Source organism: Schistocerca serialis, chromosome 8 (genome assembly GCF_023864345.2).
Source record: "Schistocerca serialis cubense isolate TAMUIC-IGC-003099 chromosome 8, iqSchSeri2.2, whole genome shotgun sequence".
Lineage (NCBI taxonomy): Eukaryota > Metazoa > Arthropoda > Insecta > Orthoptera > Acrididae > Schistocerca > Schistocerca serialis.
In genome coordinates this window covers 607230892-607257241 of record NC_064645.1, presented here as the reverse complement: position 1 = coordinate 607257241, position 26350 = coordinate 607230892, and the positions used below count along the sequence as shown (strand labels likewise).

Here is a 26350-nt window from a genome sequence, read left to right as displayed (position 1 = left end):
TACCTTTTAATTCCTTTTATTTCTCTGTATAGAAGTGTCATTGTCAAAATGCCTGTTAGATGATTTTTTTGTAGTTCTACAAGTCATCACTGTGTAGGTCCCACTATGTGCATGTAACGAGATTTCCAAAGTACAAAAGTAAACTATCTTGCGTTTTCATTTTGTTACGATTATCAGAATCTTACTTGCATTGCTGTATTCACATTTTGAATTTTCATAATACTCCAAAACATTTCAACAAAAGGCAAAGATAGCTCTAAATGACAAACAATAGAAAATCCAGGATTGAATGTAACAATATTATGAAAAGGGAAGTTGCCACTCACCATATAGCAGACGTGCTGAGTCGCAGATAGACACAACAAAAAGAATGTCTCAAAGCTTTCGGCCTTGGTCAACAATACACACACTATTGTTGACTAAGGTCTTACCTGCCGAAAGCTTTATTGTGACATTCTTTTTGTTGTGCCATGCCTAGCATGTCTGCTACATAGTGAGTAGCATCTTTCCTTATCATTACCTATCGCCAGGTATTTAGAAATAAGCACTAACGTTCCTGACTTTCATTTATATCAAAATGTATGATTCTTTATTAAACATAAATAAGAATATACATGCATACTATGAGAAATCACACAGGGCATCTTTTAAATCTGTTGCCATACTGTTTTTCACAAATTAATCTTAGGTTTATTTCCGAAACTAAATATATTCTTAGAAGAAATACCAATTCTGAACTATTAAAATTGAAAGCACACGAACAGTATATAACAAATTCATTTTCACATCATCATCATTAAATTCTGAAATATAATGCAATTTCTTCCGTAATGTTTAAAATGCAATCCTGTCTTCGCCTTCTAGAGGTACCTAGCGCCATGTATTTCACTGCAAGAAAACAGGCCTTTTTTTAACTTCCTACTACTGTACTATACAGAATGTGAACAATTACAGATGAACTTATCCATAAATCGAATAAAAGATATTTTTGGAAAGAGTACGTTTATTTCATGTTCTCTCTGTTACAGCAAGAAAGCGTGATACTAATCATCGTTTTATAAGTATTTGAAATAATTATTACGCGAGTACAACGGCATTACATCTTTAGAAAGTACGTTTACTATTTAGCAAAGCTCTCCACAGAACAATTTAAAAGCCCTTCCATGTTCCACCAGCGAATGGAATGAAATAGGTTCTCAAATACACAAATCCATGAGTTTCTCTGGGTCACACAACAGAAAAACACGTTGTATGAGAAACTTTTATCGAACGCAACACATCTTTCGTTTCAAAATAAACACTGCTTGTTTGCTAGCATCACAACTCAAACTGTCTTGAATATTGTATAACTTAAAGGCGCTGAAGGTAGGGATTATTTCTTTGGACTGGAGTTCGTTTGCTACAACCCATTTCTTTCGCGAAATGGAACTAAATGAAATTGTATAAAAATTACAACGGATGGAAATGGGCAGCACAAACATTTATTTGTTGTGCAATATACTTACAGTTCATTGTAGGTGTCAAATCTTAAATTCTAAGTGAAAATTGAAAACTCAGTTTCCACGCCCCTGATAAGTCGTCAACCTCAGCGTCACCATTACAACACAAGAAAGCTACATTTCAGGGGCGAAGATATGCATAGCGGGGAGCGTGGGGAGCTCACTGTGACACTAGATTTTGCTTTTTTGTAGACAGGTGTGGATTTAAAAATTGGCTTGCAGTTTTAGTAATGAAACATTAATTTAGTTCGTTCCAACACGCATTATAAGTGCGAGGTACAGTGATGTTCCTCAATTAAAGACGCTGTCATTCATAGAGATTATTTGTTACAGTTCTCATGAATGATTGCAGATGATTCAGTGGTGAGCAAGTACAACAAAAATATTTTGAACTGAAAATTTTCCTAATCCGGAATATGCGTTATAAGTGATGAACGGAACGGAATAAGCCTTGATGATTACATGACATGAAAATTGCTTCAATTTGAAGAGTGAGTGTTATTTATAGACTGTCAAGTTAGCGAGACGATAGACTACAGTAAACAGGTGTCAGATAATGTGAGAATTAAAAGATTTTAGACACACACACTTACATACACAGCTAGTCTGTTGAGATTCTTATGCTAGTAGACACGAATGCTTGAGAAGTCCAGTTTTACCTGTTCGTAAGAACAGTCCGCCACAAGCATTGTGTCATATTTGAAATGCTGAATTGTGTATGATACACAAAAGTTCCTTACGATGCCTTCATTTATCTATTTTCAAATTCGTTGTCAACGCTCACAAATATAATTCTTAGATGACCGTTCCAGTACTCAATCCGATGTACCGTTGAGTAATGTGAAGATATTAGAATAATACATTCCAAAATGTAGCTATGTATGTGTTAAGACAATTTTCGTGGAGAAAAGAGTAAAACGCTTCCCAAAAATTGCCAAGCTGTGCGCCATACAACAGCGGTCAGAACGAAAATCCATAATAATTTAATCAAGACAGTATTCAATATTCTTTGTATTACTTGTAGAAGCAGGTCATCACCAAAAGCTTTCAGTATAATTTAATACCAGGAAATTCAGCAATAAATGTAAAGAGTATTGATGTAATTTGTCCAATCTTGCCAACTTAAGGTATTTTATCATATTCCTAGGCTCGTCACTTAAAGCTGATTCTTGAAACTTTGTAAGTGAACTTGTACTGAATAGTTTGTGTCTGCCTAAAAGCATCTGGTATTTGTTCTTTTAGTGTCCCTATGATGCTCTCCTATGGGTGAAACCGTCCTGTGACAAGCCATGTTCTTTGTATACATGCAATATCCCTTGTAAATCCTATTTTGCTTAGGCCCCACACGCTTTTGTATACATGCAATATCCCTTGTAAATCCTATTTTGCTTAGGCCCCACACACTTGAACAGTATTCTGTGATCGGTTGCGGAGTGCTTTGTAGACAATCTCCTTTGTAGGCTTAATTGCATTTAGCCAATATTCTACCAATAAACCAAAGTGTGCTACCTGTTTTACCTATGACAGTCTATATGAATATTTATTTTCTGGCACTGCCAGGTACACGTATGAGTTGATTAATGAAGAAGAACCCTCAAGATAGTTGACTGTGTCAAAGCTGAAACAAACGCAGGGAGAATGAACTGTCAGAAGCTGCTTCTGTAGATTGTACCAACACTTAAATATCACCAATCTGCTGTGTTTTATTTGGTCATCAAAGACTGTGAATGTGCACTCTACATAACCACATAAAGAATTTACTGCTTTAAAAGCTGCTTCTGCTTTCTCAGTCTTCAGTGTTTCTGTTGTTTACCTACACCTGCTTGTATAATATTCTTATATACAGAAGTTGTTTTCATCTTTTGCTGGCATATCAGCAATAAACTTCTTTTACTTATATGTTTTAAGCTCCAGTCTTCAATAAGTTATAGATTCACTAGGTAAAAATACATTTTTGTTTCATTTTTAATTTGAGTGAGCCATAACATCCAGAAGTTTGCCTAAAACCAGACTATTAGAGACCTGTATACTGGATTACACGTTCAGTTTTTAATTGTCAGACAATCTGGATAGATTGCTAGCCACTAAACAGAAGAGGTGCTGAGAGAAAGACAGACAGAATAGGAAAGGATGATTACTTCTTGTACTCAGCTATGTATAGCCCTTTTCTACATTTTTCTCTACTGCTCACCATCTCTTCCACTTTCTGAATAGTGACAATCCTCAAATAGATTCTCTCTCCATTGGAAATTTTGTTTTTGGTTCTTGTTGCATAAACCCCAGATCATGTTAAACCAAGTTTTATGATTTATTTATACATTTGTGTCATTTAACAGGTATACAACTGATGTAATGTAATGGGCATGTTTGTAAACTTTTTGTCCCTTCTGAGAAAATAGTGTGTATTACATTGTATATTATATTTGCTTTCTTTGTTAATGTTTCTGCTGTTGAATATATCAGATAAGCTAGACTCATATTTAAGAAGAATGCAGCTGTAAGCCCTACCTAACACTTCTGGTATAGACCTACAATTTCCTGAAAACCCCATAACAAAATCCAGATTGGTTCGTCAGATAAGGCCGTAACTCAGTCTTTTCACCATGATTGCCAAGTTAATAGATTGCTCTGTCTCTAACATCAACAGAATGCGAACTCGTAACTATGCTCCTCCTCCTCCTCCTCATCATCATCATCATTTTTCTCCTCCCTGGAAAGTAACTTCAACCACTTATCAATACATTTTAAATGTTAAACTGTTGATGTAACAATGCTACTGTGACTAAAAGTCTAGCTTTGTATAATTAATTAATGAAAGACAGGAAGAACATAGATTTATTATTGTTTTTTAGTTTGTTATAGAACACCTTAAAATATGGTGTCTTGGGCAGGAAACATTCAGGATGATCCAGTTCGACGCACGGTTTTGGAAGGGCATGCGGCACTGGAACGAACAGCGGACAGTTTGGCACGTTCCCAGGTGAATGAATGTAAACTCATGTCTGGTACTTAATTGAAGTTAAAAGAGCAATACACCCATTCCATGTATGGAGTTTCCAATGTAATAGGAGGCACAATAGGCTGGATTTCTGATAGGTGGTGCAATATTGTCTAATTATATTATTACATATATACATTATGGTTCCGACCTTGGTTATCTGCTGTCATGCCATTCCTGCATTTTGAAATAGATGCCTTAAATTTTGATCCTTATCTGTAGTCATACTATAGGCATACTTTACTCTGAAAGCCAGCAACTCTTCTTTATTTTTTTGTGTATGCCTGTGGGCGACTCAGTGCTTCAGCTGTTTGATGAGTGATCTCCTTTACTCCTGAAGTATTTACATACCCCAAAACTTTCTTCTTCTTCTTCTTCTTCTTCTCCTCCTCCTCCTCCTCCTCCTCCTCCCTCTCCCTCCCTCTCCCTCCCTCCCTCCCCTCCATCCCTCCCTCCCTCCCTCCATCCCTCCCTCCCTCCCTCCATCCCTCCCTCCATCCCTCCCTCCTTCCCTCCCTCCCCCCCTCCCTCCGTCCTCTCCCCCTCCTGCCCCCTCCCTCCCTCTCCCTCCCCCTCACTGCCTCCCTCCCTCCCTCCCCCCCCTCCCTCCCTCTCCCTCCCCCTCCCTCTCACTGCCTCTCTCCCTCCCTCCCTCCCTCCCTCCCTCTGTGTGTGTGTGTGTGTGTGTGTGTGTGTGTGTGTGTGTGTGTGATATTTCACTATAAAGCCCTGTATTTTTTTTAAAAAAAAGTAAGTTATGACAGTCATATACATTTCTGCATATTACCTCATCATATTGCATTATTTCTGGGTTTCCTATTAATATATTACCTTTGTAGACAAGTTTTTGTTTTCATGCTTCACATCTAGCTTCTCCCAATTTCAGCAAGTTGCTCTTTCTTCTGTCCACTAAGGTTTCTCTGCAGTCTAATGTAAGTTCTCTGTTACACAATCCAAACAGTAAATAATCATTACTTATCAATTTAATATGTTTGCATAATGTATGAAACAATAAATAATGCTCCTGTTGGTTTTGTACTCAAACTGTCCCCAATTTGTATGTTTTTCAGTGGTTTCCTTTGGTTGTAAGTATTTGTTTGTATGTGTGGGGGAGGGGGAGCGCAAAACAGCTAATTATAAAAAAAAACCTGTTGGGTTGGGAAGACCTAATTGTAAATATATGTTAGATTTTTCTTTCTAGTTCAGAACAGTAGCATACATAATTTTTTTTCTGAAATACACATCATTTTTCATATAGCTACATCATGCCAAAAAGTTTCTATATTCGCTAGAATAGAAGTTAATTGACAGTTATAATTTATAAAATGTATGCGATCATGTTAAATATTGTATAACTGGTGATTCATCATAACCTCAAGATAGTGGGTTCTAAAGTGAAATGTGACAATAAATAAAATGTGATGTATCAAGCAAATAGTTTTGACAACTCATTGGCTAGTAAGAGTTCTGTTTGAGAATTTCGTTTTGCAAGTAGTGGGATAGAGAAAGAATGGTGTAATCACAACAATATAAGTTTGAATTTTCCACGACATTGATCAAAGTAGAAAGGAAGAAAATCTCTATCAGACAGAAATTTTCCATACAGTAAGTTAGAAATATCGGAATCATGTCAGCAGATTTTTTCAATTTGATTCTTTAGTTTCAGTGTAGGTAACAGCAATGGGGTTATCACAGAAAGTAAGTTCTGCTGACGAAACCCTACATTACAGAATGTCTTTTATTTTCTCTCTCTCTCTCTCTCTCTCTCTCTCTCTCTCTCTCTCTCTCTCTTACTCTTACTCTCTCTCTTATTATTTTTACAAGTGTCGTGAAAAAGTTTGTCGTTGGGTTGGAAGTATATGTCACTTGAATTTGGTTGAGATATGTCGTCTAGCAATAACATGTGCCTGTTAATATGGACATTATGTAAATAGCCACCATACATGAGACTCAGTTTTTTTTTTATTGAATGGCGCATGACATGATCACTATAAAATTTATTTCAGTCAATGATCACAAATACTGTAGTGGCTGTATCGGTTTCAACCTTCTGGTCATTACCAGCGGCCTATTAATATAGCTTTGCTGATAGCTGCATCAAAATGTTCTAGGAGTCAACGGTAGGAGCCTCAATGAAATGTTGACTCATAGCATGTTACGATGCAGCCATCAGCAAAGCAATATTTATAGGCTATTGATAATGACTAGATAGTTAAAACCATTACAAACAGTTAATTATTTTATGAGCATTAACTGAAAACAAAAATTATAGTGAAAAGTAATGTGCTCACTGATGCTCCCAGTCAATAAAATGGCAAATATGAACTTGACATGATGGCAGCTGTTCTTTCATATCAATGAGAGTTACTGGGACAAGGCAATGAATCACTCATTTGTTTTTGTAGGTGGATGTATTATTCCTCTAAAAAAAATGAGAATGTTCAGTAAGAAGAGAAAAGTAACTAACTAACAAAGTAAATGAGACACTGGTGTTAAGGGTAGATGCTGGGAATGATATAGGATGGGAATTTCATGGTCATGTCACTTGTCCATCCAAAACATTGAAAATGAAAATGTGCAAAAAAGTAGGTCACCAGCTGATTATTACCACAGATGGCAAATTTCCATGGCAGGGCTGTACAATGTAATTGCATCCTGCACCAATTTTTCAGCAATGGACATAATATTGTAGAAAAGTAGTGGAAGGTACGTACTTGCATGTACGATAAACACTATTATTACATTATTAGTTTTACTCTTTTTTTATGTCAGGACTTACTTTCTGGATGAGCCTCATATAAACTATTTGTGTATTTGACTGTTTTATTACATGCTTTACTGCAAATTCTTTTGAATCAGAGGTGAGAGTACTTCATTGCATCCATTTGTGACTGTGTATAACCTTCAGATCTTTTTCTGTCTGTAAAAAAATCTGATGCTGAGAGATATGTACCAATCAGTGCATCAATTTACCTCCTCACAGAATAATTATATCTGTCTATTAATTCAACACTAGCAGCATTATTAGAAGTAGATAATTAAGTTGTGTACGGTGACCTCACAAGCTTTGCAAAAATGCTCTTGAACAAGTGAAATTTATGTAGTCTTAGTTGAATTGAAGTTGTAGAGAAATGCATTATTTGTCTGTAGATGATAGGTGGCACAATAACAGTTATTCACTTCTACTCCCTGTGTTCTGAAAGAGCTGCAGTTGTGTGCTGGTTTTGTTAAAAAACTATGAATTAAAGTCTTGCCCACTCAAAAACAAATGTAATAATTCATCCAATACCGCTTAGACATGATGCACAAGGTCTAAATGGAAAAATCATAGCTGCAAACCACATTATATTAGAAAAAATCAACACTGCTACAGGCATGTGTAGGAAAAGATTATCTGTGAATTTTGAAATAAAATGCCTGAAAAGAAATGAATATACAACTCATGGTTTACATCTAAACAAATAAGGAAAGATTCGCATTTGTAATAGGCTTGCTTCTTTCATACACATGGCGAAAACTGAAAAACCAAGTATCTGTACAAGAAAAAAAGCATACACAAATGGACAATCTGATAGAAAGTGCCAGTCTCAAACTGAAAGTGCCACCCACGAGAAAACAGACCATTATGGACCATTTTATGACAAAAAATAGGCCCAATGAAAGTCATAACAACACATTTACTAGGTCAAATTTCAAGCCATCTAATCAAGGCAGTTGTTAATGGACAGATGGGTGAAAAAGGACAGAAAAAAGTGAAAATTGGGAAAATTTTGACAGAAGAAAGGCAGGAACCCACAAACGGTGAACCAACAAGCCACACAGTAAATGACGGATCCCTGGAAAAAATAAGTGGTCAAGCAAGAAATGATACCCTCCATGTCCCTAATTTTAAATTACTCCATCAAAATGTTCAGTCACTCCCAAATAATCTAAATGAAATAGAAATAATATTAAATGATCTAAATGATATTTATGTACTATGCTTTACAGAACACTGGCTCAAACAAGATATGTTAGAGCAAACATACCTTCCTCAGTTCAAACTTGCAAGCATGTTTTGTTGGAAAATATTGAGTCATGAGGGTACGTGTGTGTGTGTGTGTGTGTGTGTGTGTGTGTGTGTGTGTGTGTGTGTGTGTGTGTGTATGTGTATGTATGTATATAATGTTAAATAAAATATTGAATTCACTAGTGTAACCAAATACCATAAACTGTCCTGTGAAAAAGATATAGAACTAACAAGGCAAAATACAGGTATTATTTGTGTATACAGGTCATCAGATGGAGATAAAAAAGTGTTTTACAATAACATGGAGGAACTCTTGTAAGAAATTCACTCTCCCAAGAAAAATATAATTATATTTCTCAACATCCAATAAATTCAGAGATGACATTATAAATTTACTGCAATTGTTCAACATCAGTCCAACAGTAACGGAACCAACTCGAGAAACACCTACTTCTGCATCTATTATTGATCAATCTTGATAAATACGTGCAAATATGCCTATAACACACAAGTTGAAAACATGGGTTTTAGCGATCACTATGCTCAAATTCTTGCAATGAATGTTTCAGGACACCAAATTCCCAGTCGAATACAACACACTGTGAGGAATTTCAGTATAAAAAATGTGGAATATTTTTGTTCTCTCCAAGAGGGTGAAAGTTGGAAAGATGTATATGACTGTAATGAGACCAATGAGAAATATAAGTCTATGGCTACATTCAAACATTTTTTTGAAATAGCTTTTCCCAAGAAAACAACTATGTTAAACTCTACTCAAAAAACAAACAAGTGGATTACAAAAGGGATAAGGATATCATGTCAAAATAAAAGGAGATTGTATGAGTACTCCAAGCATAATACCAGCCCTGACTTTATTGCATATTTCAAAAGATACAAAAGAATACTAACATGAGTTATTTCAGAAGCAAAAAAACTAGAAAATAACAAAATATTGTGTGATTCCAAGAATAAAACTAAAGCAACCTGGCAAATTATAAGGAAAGAAATTGGTACCAGGCCAATTGATCACAGTAATAAAGAGCTGATTATGAATAAAAATAAACTTACTGACCCCAGACATGTTGCTAGTGCTTTCAACAATTATTTCTCAAATGTAGCACAACAGTTAATAAATACACACCATGACAAACAGCCAACCAGTCACTCAGATCAAAAAATTCATTCAAACACATTCTTCTTGTATCCAGCAACACCTGAGGAACTGTCAAGAATCCTCACAGAATTACCTAATAAATATTCAGTGCGTGTTGATGAGATACCAGATGCTATTATCAAAGCTAGTGCAACATTTATTGTGGAAACACTAACAGACATAGTAAATTCATTGTTTGAGAATGGGGAAAAGAAGGGTGCAAAAAGTGATATTGATAATTATAGACCAGTTTCAGTTTTGTCAGACTTCAGCAAAATTATGGAAAAAATGCTCCTTAGAAGATTAACAGTTTTCTTAAATAAAGAGAGGCTGATAAGTGACTCCCAACATGGGTTCAGAGCTGGAAAATCAACTCAGTCAGCAATTTTTGCCTTCTTAAATGAAGTATAAAAAGCAGTGGATCATAAACAAACAACGTGTATCTGGGATATTTCTGGATCTAAGTAAAGCCTTTGATGTAATTGATCATGGCATTCTCATGTGTAAATTAAGTAATTATGGAATTAGAGGCCAATCTGAAAAGTGGATCCAGTCGTACCTCAGTTATCGTCAGTAGATTACAGAAATAAAACACAAAAATAGTGAAACACAAAAAATTTCTTGTTTTTACAGTGATGAGCAGGAAATCAAGTATGGAGTCCCACAAGGCTCAGTTCTAGGATCTGTCCTATTTCTGCTGTATGTAAATGACTTGGCTAGTAAAATACATGATGGAACCACTGTACTATTCGCAGATGACACTAATATTCCAATTAAATCACAGAATGAGGAAAATTTGCAGAAGGCTGCAGTATCAGTTATGTGTACCTTAACACACTGGTTCAATGCCAATAGGTTCATCATAAATTCTGAAAAAATTGTGGCAGTTAACTTCCATACCACACAAAACCTGCATCCTGCAAGCCCTGTTTTCAGTATTGAAGGAAAAAATGTGTTGAAGGTCAGTCAAACAAAATTTCTAGGTGCACATGTTCAGGCAGATCTGAAGTGGGAGGTACACCTAAGCAATTTAAAAAAAGAGGCTGAATTCATTAGCATATGCTGTTAAGATCCTCACTCAAAATACAAGCTGCTCATCAGTGCTGGCAATGTATCATTGCAGTATAGAGTCACTACTTATGTATGGAATAATTTTTTGAGGGAATTCCACAAATACTACAAAAACATTTAAAATACAGAAAAAGAGGATTCCTGTAGACCCTTTTTTAAAACTCTGAAAATATTGCCACTGCCTTGCTTGTATATATATGAAATACTAATTTTCACAAAAGGGAGCATCTTAAAAAAGGAAAATCTCTTCAAACCCAACTAAGATATATACACATATGAAACTAGACAGAAGATGAACCTACACAGGAACACAATAAGTACAAACTTATGCAAAAGAGGAGTGTATCATTCTGGAGCTATGTTATATAACCATATGCCTTCTTACCTGAAATGCATACCAACATTAAATGCATTTAAAATAAAGTTAAAATAGTTCTTGCTTGACCACTGCTTTTATTCTTTGTCTGAGTTTATGGAACATTATAATAAGTAAACCTCATTTACCAAATTTCACTAATTGCCAGTTCATAATATAGTTTACATTGTGCTTGTCATGTCATCTCACTTAATAACTGCTATTATCACATGTAGAAGCAATGTAGTACACCAACCTACATTATTATGCATTTTTATATTGTCAACAATGTAGTCAAAATGACTACTGTATTGTAAACTAACTAGGTTTACCACTGTTCTATATCAAATGTACAAACAATGTACAAAACTGATTCTTGGACCAATAAATAAACAAATATGAAAGGGGCAATAGTGGTCATCTTTGCATCTAAGTTGCTTGATGTCTGTGATTGTAGATATAAGAGTTGCTGATTCTGATTTACAAACTTGTGTGTGTGTGTGTGTGTGTGTGTGTGTGTGTGTGTGTGTGTGTAATGGACACTATTGAACATGGCAGCTGAGAACAATCTTTTAAAATAACTCAGATTCTCGACTCACAGTATCATCAATTCAGAATTGTATTATAGGAATAGTTGTCAAAGGACTTTCTCCTACCTGTGAATTGTCATAAAAAACAAAACAAAAAAAAAAAAAAAAAAACAGAAATTATTTGCCCTGTAATCCTTTTATTGGTGTAGCTGCCACAGCATTGAGAGCATGATTATAATGAATTCCAAATTATGACTCGTTGTGCTAACAGCTTTGATTATCGCCCTCTTTCCAAGCTAACATTGTATCACTGTGCATCCCCATCTTTTGTACAGATTGCCATTACATATCATTCTTTTCCATTATGTATGGGAAAAATTATTGGTCAGATTTGATGTATTGCAGTGTAATAAAGCATATCAAAAACTGATTGTTTTTGTTGTTATATTTTGCCTAAGTAAGCTATATTTTTCTGAGTAACATTATTCTTTGCTATAGAGGGAGTTGCTTATGAGCATATTTAGTTCACCTTGATATTTAGCTTTTCTAATCATCTAGCACTAAATATAAGTGGTAAGTGATCAAAGATTTTAGCGGTAGCATTAATAATCCCATGTTTGAACTGAAGTCAAATTTAATAAAAAGTAATGAATGCCATCTTTTTCCTGTAGTATTGTAATTTTTGGAGTCATTTGTCCCTTCCAAACACTGATTTTTTACAACAGATTTCACAAGAGAAAGCATGAGCTGTTGTGCTTTCGTTAAGTATTTTAACTCTTTAAACAGTAGTTTACAAGATAATTGGGGAAGAGCACCATGTGTATTCCTGTGGTACACTTTTGTACAATGAAAACTTTCTTTTTCAAAGATGGGCAGAATGATTAGATGGGCAGAATGAGAACTATCTGCTGAACTAGCTGCAGTTGGTAGCAGTAAAACATCCTTTTATATTTTTAAACACCACTACTGCATAGTTTCGATTGTAGAGTCGAAACTATGCAGTAATGGCTAGTGCATCAGATAGTTATCATTCTGCCCATCTTTGAAAAAGAAAGTTTTCATTGTGCAAAAGTGTGCCACAGAAATACATGTGGAAGCAACAGCAACACAATTAAGATGATAAAGTCACCATTATGTTCTTCGCCATACATGCTAGTAGCACCTAGTTGGAAAAAAAAGTTTCCCCACTCCCGCCCCCCACCCCTCCACCCCCACCCCCACCCCCACCTCTCTCTCTCTCTCTCTCTCTCCCTCTCTCTCTCTCTCTCTCTCTCTCTCTCTCTCTCTCTCTCTCTCTCTCTCTCTTTCTCTTTGAGTGAGTGGGAGATATTAGCCAGAATTTTTGTGACATTATGATGAGAGCTTTACAAATCTGGTTCCTTAATGGCTAAGTAACCACCGGCAGGATTGCAGTTCATCGCCCACCACTAAGACTTTGTGTTTGCTCTTTTGATTTTCAATGTCATATTTGTTTTAACTACTTTTGAGGCATTATTTAACAACCATTAATTTATTTAAACTAAGTACTTTTGGCACTGTCCTATACCATTGTTTTTAATCATCCTTCATTATGTAAATGATGGCCACTAACCAAGCACAACTTGTGCCATTGCTTGGCACTTACAGTTAGCTGTCCATTCATATTAGATCACTAAGACGATCACTATCGCAACCAGCATGCTGCACAGTGCAGTTATTGTTTACTTTTGTGTGCTGCCTCTTCACTGCAAGCCTATGCACACACAGGTTTTCTCCATGATTTGGTGAGAGTGACTGTCTAATAACGCCTGGTTAGGTGTTTCGTGCCCATAGATATGGAAAGTCGATTCTAGTAGTTATGTGTTTTAGAAGGAATTTTTATAAAAAATTATTTACCTTACCAGGCTTCTGGTTTTATATTTGACATTGTGATTAAGCTCCATTAGTGGTTACTTTTTGATAAGTGTGGTTTATTCTGTCTATGGCAAGTTCTTTTTATAAATTATTTAAGGTAATAGTTAACAAAGATTGAGGTAGATTTTTGGTTACCGCTTTATGTAATACATACATTATTGTTAATAACACAACTCTCACACACGTCCACTGTCTCTGGCCATCGAGGCTCAACTGCGAGCAATTACAAAAAAATGGTTCAAATGGCTCTGAGCACTATGGGACTTAACTACTGAGGTCATCAGTCCCCTAGAACTTAGAACTACTTAAACCTAACTAACCTAAGGACATCACACACATCCATGCCCGAGGCAGGATTCGAACCTGCGACCGTAGCGGTCACGCGGTTCCAAACTGACGCGCTTAGAACCTCACGGCCACATCGGCCAGCGAGCAATTACACATGATGGGAGAAGCAATCTGGGTGGTGGGGTTGAGGAGGAGGCTGGGGTGTGGAGAGGGAGGGATAGCGAGGTAGGGGTGGGGGACGGTAAAGTGCTGCTCGTGGGAGCATATAGGGACGTGGTGGGGAGAGGGAGCAGAAAAGGAGAAAACTAAGAGACTGTGGTTATTTTGTAGAATAGAAGGCTGTGTAGTGCTGGAGTGGGAACAGGGAAGGGTATAGGTGGGTGAAGGATGGTGACTAATGAAGGTTGAGACCAGGAAGGTTACAGGAACATGGGATGTATTGCAGGTAGAGCTCCCACTTGCGCTACTTAGAAAAGATGATGTTGATAGGAAGGATCCTTTGAAGCAGTCATTAAAGTGAAGAATGTTTTGTTGGGCAGCATGCTCAACAACTGGGTTGTTGCTTGTCATGCCCAAGTAGAATGCAGCACAGTGATTGCAGCTTAGCTTGTAGATCACATGGTTGTTTTCATAGGTAGCCCTGTCTTTGATGGGATAGGTGATGCTTGTGATCAGACTGGAGTAGGTGGTGGTGGGAGGATGTGTAGGACAGGCTACACATCTAGATCTAATACTGCCTCCTACTTCTTCCCCCTCTCACCTGTATCACTGATTCAGTTTCTACAATGTGCTGAAATGTGACCAGTTTCTTCTGAAAACCAATACGGTAAATGTAGTTGCCCCTCATTCATCAGTTCCAGCCAATAACAATTAAAATAAAACTACTATTAATGAAGGACATCAGTCCCCAGCTCCCTACACCTACCACCAAATCAAACTTTGAATCAGTGTTTTTTTTTTATATAAACTAACATTAGGAACATGATTAAATAACAGCATATATAAGGCATGGTCCCACTAATAAATACTCCTCTCTGATGGAGGCCCCTTCCAGCAGTGCCTGGAATTTAGTCTATTCAGCATCATGACACTGTGGTCACATACCCAGAAATGTTATATTGAAGGTGATGCTGGCCCCGGAAGCCTATGCTCAAAAATAAAAACTTATTTCATTAACAGTGATAATGTGAGTGAACAAAATTAGTCTTACTACAGTGTAACTCACACATGGAAACATCTGAAAATGCCATTTTCTGGTCTGTGTGTCTTGTAAATTGTTCACAGAAGCCTAGAATACCATTTACTCCCATGAAGAAAGTTGCCTTCAAATAATCTGGATTCACTGAGAAGATCACCAATAATGATGTGGTGATTTTATGACATTCATAGGCGTTGTGAGAACAGGAATTGATATGTTAAAACCTGTCACTCCACCGAGCGAGGTGGCGCAGTGGTTAGACACTGGACTCGCATTCGGGAGGACGACGGTTCAATCCCGCGTCCGGCCATTCTGATTTAGGTTTTCCGTGATTTCCCTAAATCACTCCAGGCAAATGCCGGGATGGTTCCTTTGAAAGGGCACGGCCGACTTCCTTCCCCGTCCTTCCCTAATCCAATGAGACCGATGACCTCGCTGTCTGGTCTCCTTCCCCAAACATCCCCCCCCCCCCCCCCCCCCTGTCACTCCTTTCATCACCATGTACACTTGAATGCCCTACGACATCAATGCCTCAGTGCTCTTGAACTGGGGAGTTTTCCAGATTGTTAGATATTTCGGACAGTGATATGCTACCATCTTCGGGCAGTACCAATGACCAAATATTTTCCTGTAACCACTGGCCTGTACATCTACTCTCTCCTGCAGTTGTGGGCACAATCCTTGGGCACTAACGCATTTGAAACACTACTCTGGCAGGGAAGCAAGTCTTGGTGGCGGGCATGATGCGAAATTATCTTCCCCACTTGCTGACACTGACATGTGCATTGCGTAAGCTCAAAGCTGACTTCTTTATGTAACTATCAAATGGTCTCCTTATTTATAAGCCCACAGTGTAGCCCAATCCAAGCCAATTTCTTTGAACCACATTCCTAAAATGTAAATAACTGTTTTAACCTTTGTTCCATTATAATGCATTCTTTGACTTTTGGAGACTCAGTGTCTTCAACAACAACTGACTTTGATGGTTATTGTTTATCCATGTGGTGCTTGCCCCGCATTCTTGTACACTGCAGACTATCTCGCATTTACACATTTTCTAATAGTAGAACAGACTGCAATAGACTCCCAGTCCTCTGTTGCTCCATTTCACAGAACCCACAAAAGTTTTGATATTGGGTGACAGGTGGACGTAAGACAAGATATTGTGTTTCCAGAGAATTCTTCGAATTTTAGGTGAAGTGTTTCTGACGAAAGGGACAAACAGTTACACAATAAGTTTTTCTTCTTCCTCTCCTGGATCCTGTGTCATTGGCTCCTTTGCACATTTGATTTACAGCTCTTGTCAAAGTTTTTCCTGTCTGCAGTTGTTTAGCTCTGTTGGTAGGCTGTCTTTCCTGTAGATTTCACGGGTCCTCTGTGCAATTGTGCTTAGGGCACATTTACTTTGTGAGGGCAGATGACAGCTGGAGAACGTTAGTGTAAATCTGTGTTGGCTTTTGTTCAATGTTTTGTTTTAGTGTCATCTGGTCTTCACTTAATAAGCCACCGTCTTGGTTGCAGTTTCAGAGGTAGCAAATGGTCTTGTAGGTAATCTCATCCACATGGATATATGAAAGGTGTATCGTGCATGTATTGGAAAAGCCTAGAAAGCTTGCATTGCACTAACTCAAGAAATTCCACGTCAAACATGTATTAAATGCATTGGCTTCTATTGATGGTGGTTGGGCAGTCCATCGGTATTTCATCAGTCTGTTCGTAATAATTTATATGAAATGGCAAGTGGGTTAGCCTGATGATGAATTCAGAGTTGTCATTGACGGCCCAAAGTTCTTTCCAAAGATCCACTTAGAGGTTCTGTCAAAACAAATCCATGATAAATCTTGCCGTGAGCTCTATGTTGTGCTGAGTCAGTGGTTTTGTGGCAGCTAGAGAAAATGCACTAAATAGTTGTGCTGAATTTTTCCAGCAAAGAATTAATTGTGGCTTTAGTTTTGCAAGCCCATTCTTTGCTTTCCGTACATTATGCACAATGGAATGAAGTGGAATATCTTCTTTATGGACTTATGAAGTTGTGTAGAAGAGGCAGCTGCTCATGCATATTGATGTAAAATGCCTGGGCAGATGCCCAAAATTCATAAATGCTCGGGCATTTATGCATTTTAAAGATCAATTGATAATCAGTGCTTATAAAAAATTTTAAACTGATATTTTGAATTGGAATAGGTGTTTTGCAACACTGTTTCTGCAGTGGTTGGATAACCATTTTGAAAAAGCTGCTTGAGAGTTCAGGAAGAGTTATTAGGGGAAATAAATTGGACAATAAATAAAATTAAACTTTTTAATGACATAAATTCTTGGGGCAGTACATAATTAAAAAAAAAAAAAAACCTTAAGTTTGAAAGTAATTCTTGAAATAAAGCATAATTTATATTAAGTAGGTAGCCTGTAGTTAGTACTTTTACTTATACTACTGCAAAAAAATTACAGGAAAAAATAATTTATCTGTAATGATTTTAATTAGGGATGAGTCATGTGCTGATTCCAATTCCACAAGTCCAAAAATTGCCAGTTCTGTAGGAATTGACTAGTATCGGAATCGAACGATTCTAGTGTCTTTGGGATCAATTCTTTGTTATTAAATATTTTCTATGTTGATGTTCTCATTTTTATCATCATAGCAGGGCAGTTATACAAAAGTAGATAAAGGAGCAGAATAGAAAACTAGATCTGTCTCAAATGTCACTATATCTGACAATAAAACACACTCTTTTTTCACTGGAAACAATTTAACATTTAAGAATATATTTACTATCAAGAAACACATGCCAGTTGTTTAATACATTCAGGAATGATTTTGCTATCAATAACCATTCTTCAGTAATATTCAGAGAGTTTACAGAGATTATAAAGTGTGTTACATTACAAAGCGATGACTTAAGGACTACACAGCTGTGTGTGTGTGTGTGTGTGTGTGTGTGTGTGTGTGTGTGTGTGTGTGTGTGTGTGTGTGTGTGTGTGTGTGTGATGAGTCCTTTATTCGTACAGCAAGTAATAAAGCAATGAATGACATATGTGAGTTTAAATGTAAACATTTACTAACTCCTGATATTGGGAGTATCGTGCCATTACTTGTTTTAATTGGTAAATTATACATTCTAACAGTAAAATTTTAAAAAGTATTTTTGTTGTAAATGCTCGGATTTTTGACATTTAAAACTGCTTTGGGCAAATACCCATTTATAAATGTCCTGCCTACTGGGCACTAGGCCAGCCCACATCAGTACCCATGAGTTATATATTTTCATAGTATTGTCATTGGAAGTATTCCAGACAAGTTAAGTGATCTTCCTCTTTGGTTGTTAAGCACTGTAGGAACAGTTTGTGTATTTTCTGCTCATATTCTTGTAGTGGTAACAGGACTGTTGGATTCTCTTTATCTGCTGGGAGGATGATTGTCTCGAAGGCATATAAGCACTTTCCTCTCCACCTTGGAAACTGTTTCGTGCAGTATTGCTTCTCCCGTGTCATGTGGAAGAGTGAGGGCAATTATAAGTTTTCCTTCACTCATTATGGCAGGCTTGCCTGTTCCACACAGCTCATGGTGAGTATCACCAGCACTGTATCCTTTCATATTGAGAAATATCTTACCAGATTTTACAGTGAGGCAGTTGTTTAATTACAGACTTAATTTTATACACTGGTATATGAAAGCAATCAAATTGTAGGTTAATGTCATTGACAAAGAGCATTCCTGACAGTCATTGCATTGGGTTATCTGGTATAATTGCTGTGGCAGTTAATCTTTACAGCAAGGTTCCGCTTAACATTTTGTAAGTGCTTAGTAACTTTGTCATGTGAGTCACATAATCTGCTCTTTTCTATCTCATCCTGTACCTCTCTATTACATCACTGCAACCAGTTTTGAACCTGACAATCACTGGGACTGTGTAGTGCTGTTGAAACCAAATTTTCATTAAATGACCCTCTGTTCCTGTAGTATTTTTACACATTCTCTTTATGGTCAAGAAGTGCTTTATAAGCCAGTCGAAGTGCCTTAGAGAGAGAGAGATATTGATTTATAGGAGAACAGATGTAACTACAGTTTTCATGAGTAATGCATTCCGGCCCATATATCATAATTATACAATAAAATTGTTGCAGAATTTGTTGATTATCACAGTAACCTGTCTTTATCAAAATCTGAAGTTAATGTTCTGGTAGCATGCTTGTCACTGATTATCATTGTGATTATTACACACTTGGTGGGGTAGCACAGTTATTAGCACCCTGGGCTCACATTCAGCAGGACGGCTGTTCAAAACCCCTCCGGCCATCCTGACTTAGGTTTTCCATGATTTCCCTAAATTGCTTAAGGCAAAGGCAGGGGTGGATCCTTCAAAAGGGCACAGCTGCTTTCCTTCTCTATCCCTCACTAAGCTGAGCCTGTGGTCCCTCTCTAATGGGCTCGTTGTTGATGAGACATTAAACACTAATCGCATTAATCTCCTCCTCCATGTTTATTACAACTTAATGCTGATGAACACTGAGAAGTGAGTGTTACAGTTGTTGTATTTGTGTATGTTGATTTCATTGCATGAGATGCAGAGCCTGGGAAATAAGGCTGGAAACTTGAGGCTTTAATTTGGCTTATGTTATAGAGAAGTTGTGGGATTTTTTTCAATTAGATTCTGAGATTGTATGTTTTTGAAACATGTTTTAATATCTGACTGACACTGTACTTATATTTATGCAGGCAATTGCGGCTGAAACTGAGACACTAGGAGGAGAAGTGATCGCTGAGCTGGGGGAGCAGAGGGAGAGTTTGTTGAGAAGTAAGAGGAGGCTGGCAGAAACAGATGATGAACTGACACGGTCTAGATCATTAATGCACAAAATAGCATGTCATGCTATAAAAAATAAGGCAATTCTTATCATACTGATTGTGCTTGAAGTTGCCATTCTTTCTAGTATTGTATATATGAAATGGTTTAGGAAGTAGTTCCTGATCATTTGGTCTCTGCCACCAAGAATGTGAATGCAGTTTTGTATAAGATTTTGATATGAATAATAATCAATTTTTTTCCATTTTCATGCAGTTGTCATGTATTGTATTTGTATAAATAAGTGAAACCCATAAGTTTCACTACTTTTATTTTTAATAAGCTCAGTGAAGCAATGAAACTGTGAGATATTGAAGTAAAAATTATTTATTTAAAAGTACCCTCTCTCTTCATATACATTATTGTTCCAGACCTATTTTGTATGGTGAATTGCGTTAGGTAAAATATCGATTTTGTATGTACATATTACTAACTTTTTCCCTTGACTGCTGCTGAGTGGCATCTCCATGAACTATTGTGCTTGTATATTAATTCTGCTGTTCAATATATGTGTATGGAAAGTAGAATTGATAATCACACTCTTATTATGGATAACTGCAAACAAGCTTATTGCATTCAGAAAATGAAATTAAATATTAAGTAACCAGAATCAGACAGGACCAGGAACGACTCAAGAAACTGTAGAACTGGCTGACTGAACAAGGCCATTGGCAGTGAAAAATCTGAGTGTAACAGGTAACAGCTGCGAAATAGACAACAAAGATGGCACGCGAGAATTACAAATCCAGTATAGTGAATCCTATGATTAAGACAACAATATGTAGTGATAGTGATAACATGAGCATAGTGGAATCACAACTGAAGAGTGACCTGCTGCACTGCTAGGTTTACATGGTGATCATTGGCGCTGATAGGCCGCCAATACGGGTGTGGCCCTAGAGCCAGCACTTTTGGTGGCAACACCAGTGCCCACATGTGTAGCAGTTCTATCTTGTGGCTGTCATTGCGGGCATGTCTTCCAGCTGCCTTCAAACTCACTGGACTGGGATACCAGACCACTCCCCCCAAAATGGGCACATATGGCTGGAAGTGCAGTGGATGATTCTTTGGAAAACAAAGGTGGCATGGCTGGTGGGATGAACCTGTGGCATCTGGCAATGCACTGGGCATGGTGGCATGGATGAGGATGGTGAAGAGGCCAAAGCTGCAGCAAGACCTCTACCTCCATGTCCACACCCATGGGAACCACTGCTGATGCTCTGGAGTGAGAGTTATAACTGTGTGGGTGTAGGATCAGCATAGGTGGCTATTCCTGGTCTGATTGAACCACTAAGAGTGGTCTGCAGGGCTATGGTTGCACAGACAGGAGGTACTGTATGTGCTCAGAAACATTGTGAGTGCTGCTGCTGTGGTGGTGGTGGTGGTGGTGGTGGTGGTGGTGCTCACTGGTTTTAATGTATGGTGTTTAAATGTCTGCACCATACACTGTGATTTGCCATTGGAGGATGGGTGGAATGGCAAACTAGACAGGTGTTTGATGCTGTTTGAGATCCAGAATTGTTCAAACATAATGATTTGGGTAAGCCCTTTGATGGCTAGAATCTAGAAGAGTGCATTAAGTACGAGTAATCGGAGTAAGTGACCATGACAGTGAGCCACATAGAGTCCAAAAAGGGGCCAACAAAATCCAAATGAATGTGGTCCTATGGACAGTAGGGGAATGGAACAGATGGCAAAAACCTGGGGTGGAGCAGCCTACTGTAAGGCGCACCATGGTCTCCACACCTTAATTCATTCCTGTTGGCATGTTGCCTCATGAGGGCTTTCATCTGTGACATATTCCAGTGCACACAGTAGAGGAGTCGCAAAACTAGAGGGTGCAGGGTAGGCAGGATGAAGGTACTGAGTTTCTGCCTCTGCACTGAGTGGCAGACATTGGTGGCAACTGAACAGACTGTAGGGAAGGTAAACCCAGGTCCGGAATTCTGCATTGCCATTATTTGAAAAGTAACAGGGCCAGCCAAGGAACACTTAGTGAACGACACGCTGTAAGATAGGAGTGCAGCTATTTGAGTAGCTGTAATGGGAAACCGATCTAAGGTGTGCCGCTGTTCCATGACAATGTGGAAACACGAGATTTCCTGTTGGTCAAAGTCCCTACAGGTAGACAAGAGAGAGTACCCAGATTTGCATGGTGTGCCTTGGGCTCGTATTTAATGGTATAATTGTAGGAGCTGAGAAAAAGCAATAAGTGCTGGACCCATTGTGCTGTCTGCTGTGGAAAGCAGGAGTGCAGCCCAAAGAGTGACACCAGTGGTTTGGGGCCTGTAATGAGTCTAAACTTGCTCCAGAACAGGTAAACACAGAACTTTTTAATGGAAAAGATAATCGCTGAAGCTTCCTTTTCTATCTGTGAGTAATTCTTGTGAGTGGGTGTTAGCATCTTTGATGCAGAGGCAATTGGTTGCTCAGCACTGCAATAATGCAATGAGAAGCATCTGCAGCCAAAACCAGAGGATATTGAAGGGGAAAAGGGCATAAGGCAGTGCTCCGAGTACAGACACACTTCAGCTGCCTGAAAGCTGCTCACAGACAGCTGTCTACCTGTACTGAAAGCCCTCCTTCCACAGCTGGTTGAGTGCATGCATAATATGGACCACATGTAGGAGGAACATTGAATAATTATTCAATGTTCCTGGAAAAAGCCTGCAGCTCCTGTAAGTTTTGGGAATGGATTAGAGTGTCGGTAGCTGCAGTATTGTGGTCCGTGGACTGGATCTCTTCTTTGTTGAGCAAGTATCTGTGGTATTCGACTTCAAAAAACTGGCACTTGTGTAAGTGGCACTTAATTCTGTGCCACACAGTGTAGTAAAGAGGGTACACAGTGATGGACATGTTTAACTGTTTCAGGTATTTGTGGAAGATTGCTGCAGAGGTAGAGATTCCAAATGGCAAGCACATGTAATAGTGTAAGCTGAAGGAAATATTAGTGACCATGATGTGTTGCGACTCCTCATCCAGAGGAATCTGTAATATTTATCAGCAAGATCTATTGTAGAAAAATACTTCCTCTGACAAGCTTCGTGAAGTGGTCCTCTGAACGTTGCATCAGGTAGGTTTCCACTTGCGCCTGGGTATTGATTGTTGAAAATTGTTGACTAGCGGAAGGGAGCCATTGGCTGTCTTGACCACTACTAGGAGTGTGGCCAAACTGGTTTCAACAGCTTCAATCGCCTCTTGTGGAGGCAATCAGGTTCTTGATTACCGGTGGTCCATAAGGAGACAGGGATCGGTTGTGTCCAGCAGAAATGGGGCACCATGTCTGGATGTAAGTAGATACAAGCCTGGAAATCTGTAGCGTACAGCAGGCCAGGTTTTGATAGAGTTACAAAGACAGCACAGAAGTCGTTGAGTTCCTGAAGGGAACCACATGCGTGGCGACCTGATGCTCATCAATGATGGTGAATCCAGACAGCATTAGCAACCATGTGAACTTGTTGTAGGCAGTTTTAATCGTGAATTGACCTCTGAGGGGAATCAGACTGTCCCCAAACAGCAGCCCCTGTGTCTGCGTGGAAACAGATGTCCCAGTCCGCAGTTGTGAGGTTGATAAAAGACTTGGTAGTGGAAGGATCACCCTGCGGAACAGTCACCTGAAGTTCATGCACTGCCTCTTGATGCATGTGGGAATGGAGTCTGATTGTCCCGATGGTTTATGGCATACAGTTCAGAGAAATCCATACCTCCCACAACAAGTGATCTGGATGACTCCATTCGCTTGTTCAGAAGGGGTGGCTATCTGTCAGGTGCCATATGTGCAGCAACTCGTACGGTACTTTGGTACTTCCCCTACCACTCCCATGCACCACAGTGGGGAGGGGGGGGGGAGAAACACAGGTCATTGTTCACTTTTTCCCAGCGAAAACAAATCAGTACATTGTGTAGCGACCGATGTGTTAAGTGCAAGAGAAATTCTAGTTTCTGTGTGAGAATACTACGCCACGCCGAAAACAGCTACTTCAAAGTCTACTCATAAGGCAGTGGCTGCAAGATTTTCCGCATTATACAACAGATGGGAAATTTTTTTTCTGCCAAGCATGCAACAAGCAGGTTAATTGATGTTCTTATTTCCCTGTCACTTAGGATTCTTTTTTATCGCTATCCTTTAGTAATACAAAATACTCTTTATATGTGATTCTAAACTGCATTTCCCTTTTCTCTCGTATTAGGTTTCAAGTGTTAAGAAATCTCACTTAACTCAGCATGCAGATGGAATCGCACATAAAGCTATATAAAAAAAAAAATAATAAAAAAAAGTTCTGCAGTGATTTGTGGCAGCAAACATCCCCTTTCGGAAACTAGAAAACCCTATTTTCGGAGGTTTTCTTGTGAAGTACTGACATCAGTCTATTCCTGCAGAGTCAACTTTACGTAAGAATTATGTGGATTCATCTTACAATGCTGCATTGCACAGAATCCGAGAAGACGTTGGAGAATCTTGTATATGGATTTCTGCGGATGAAACTACTGACAGTCTTGGCTGTTACATTGCAAACCTGATTATTGGCAAGCTAGATCCAGATGCTCCATCCAGGGCTCATTTGACTTACTCAGAACAGCTTGCAAAAACTAACCAACACACAATAGCACAGTTTGTTTACAATGGGCTTAAGGTGCTATACCCAAATGGAGTGGATGAGAATAAGGTGCTTCTGGCCATCACTGTTGCTGCTGCATATATGATAGCAGCGTTTCAACTATTAAAAGTATTCTACCCATTGATGCTGCAAGTAACTTGTGTAGTGCATGGGATCAACCGCATAACAGAGCAAGTAAGGCTACAATTTCCTAAAGTAAATAAAGTAATATCTATGGTGAAGAAAATTTTTGTTAAGGCACCATCAAGAATACAGGCATTCAAAGAACAGCTTCCAGATGTCCCAGTGCCCCTGTTGTCACGCGCTGGGGCACATGGCTGATAGCAGCAGAATACTATAGTACGCATCTCTCAGTTGTCCAGGTGGTGGTTGAAAATATACCGGAGGATACTGCATCCATAACTGCAGCAATGGAGTTACTCAAAGATTCTTCTTTAAAACGGGACTTATCTTACATTAGGGCCCCACTACACATTTATGGCAAGAATAATTTCACAATTAGAAGGCTCAGGGAGACCTATCTACAACAATATTTCTGTGCTTGAAGAAGTCAAAATGAAAATTAATGAAGTGCCAGGTGAAGTAGGGGAAAAAGTACGGGCAAAAATGCAAACGGTTTTGCAGAAGAACACTGACCTGAAGGAGTTGTGTGCAGCTGCTGACATACTTAGTGGAAAATCCAGCACTCCTGACTGCAGCATTCCTGTCCAACATGTGCCGAAAATGAAGTACGCCCCTGTCACATCTGTTGATGTAGAACGTTCTTTTTCAGCGTATAAATTGATTCTGATTGACAAGCGCTACAGTTTTTCACGAGAAAACCTAGAAAAGATTTTGTTTATTTATTGTGAAGCCAACTATAATCAGAATATGTGAAACTACGAATGTATTAATTAAACCTTTGCCACATCTTTTTTATGGAGATCTTTATCTTGCAGGAACTCAAAAATATTTGGAGTTATGTTCAACATTAATGTTGTAGATTGCTGTGCTCTGTAACTGTGTAAATATTCAGTCTCCTTGTTTTAATGACTAATAAGATGTTCATACTGTCAACACTGTGTATTTTAATTTATTTTTATTTTCTCTGCATCATTTTTATTAGAGCCTATTTTAGGTTTTATATAGCCTAAATGAACTACTGAAGGAGCCTTTTTTAGGTGCCTAAAACACACTGTTTTATGACCTAAAAACCTCTCTAATATATATGTTTAATATATCAAACTATTCAGGAAGATGTGTGCCACAAAATAGGCATATTTGGAAAAATTGAATTATTTTTTAAATTATAGACATTCACCGCATTCAATATACACTCCTGGAAATTGAAAAAAGAACACATTGACACCGGTGGGACACTCAGATGTTTAGGACGGGTGGTAGGGACAGAGCATCGAGTGACATTATACTGAGTGCACTATCCGAAAATTACCTCGAGCAATTAAACAGAGAACCGACTCGTGGAGATAACATCTTGGACCTACTGATAACAAACAGACCCGAACTTTTCGACTCTGTATGTATAGAACAGGGAATCAGTGATCATAAGGCCGTTGCAGCATCCCTGAATATGGAAGTTAATAGGAATATAAAAAAAGGGAGGAAGGTTTATCTGTTTAGCAAGAGTAATAGAAGGCAGATTTCAGACTACCTAACAGATCAAAACGAAAATTTCTGTTCCGACACTGACAATGTTGAGTGTTTATGGAAAAAGTTCAAGGCAATCGTAAAATGCGTTTTAGACAGGTACGTGCCGAGTAAAACTGTGAGGGACGGGAAAAACCCACCGTGGTACAACAACAAAGTTAGGAAACTACTGCGAAAGCAAAGAGAGCTCCACTCCAAGTTTAAACGCAGCCGAAACCTCTCAGACAAACAGAAGCTAAACGATGTCAA

At 38.3% G+C, this 26350-nt stretch overlaps 2 protein-coding genes across 6 annotated transcripts in view; one reads left to right on the top strand and one right to left on the bottom strand.

Moving 5' to 3' along the window:
* Nucleotides 1-1617, bottom strand: part of LOC126416768 (gastrula zinc finger protein XlCGF57.1-like) — a 252168-nt gene extending 250551 nt beyond the window's left edge. Inside the window, exon 1 of the mRNA XM_050084613.1 lies at nt 1506-1617. The gene's annotated coding sequence lies outside the window, so the exon portion shown is untranslated. The remainder of the gene's footprint in view (nt 1-1505) is intronic.
* Nucleotides 1579-20175, top strand: LOC126416769 (vesicle transport through interaction with t-SNAREs homolog 1B). 5 transcript variants are annotated; one of them, XM_050084617.1, is made up of 3 exons: nt 1579-1695; nt 4352-4479; nt 19709-20175. In XM_050084617.1, exons 2-3 carry the CDS (start codon nt 4375-4377, stop codon nt 19952-19954), a joined length of 351 nt encoding a protein of 116 aa, XP_049940574.1. In that variant the 5' UTR covers nt 1579-1695; nt 4352-4374; the 3' UTR covers nt 19955-20175. The 5 variants fall into 5 exon arrangements, with proteins under 5 accessions (XP_049940574.1, XP_049940575.1, XP_049940573.1 ...); XM_050084618.1 differs by having other exon boundaries at nt 1606-1695; nt 4362-4479; XM_050084616.1 differs by lacking the exon at nt 1579-1695 and adding an exon at nt 1702-1862.
* The last annotated feature ends 6175 nt before the right edge of the window (nt 20176-26350 follow it).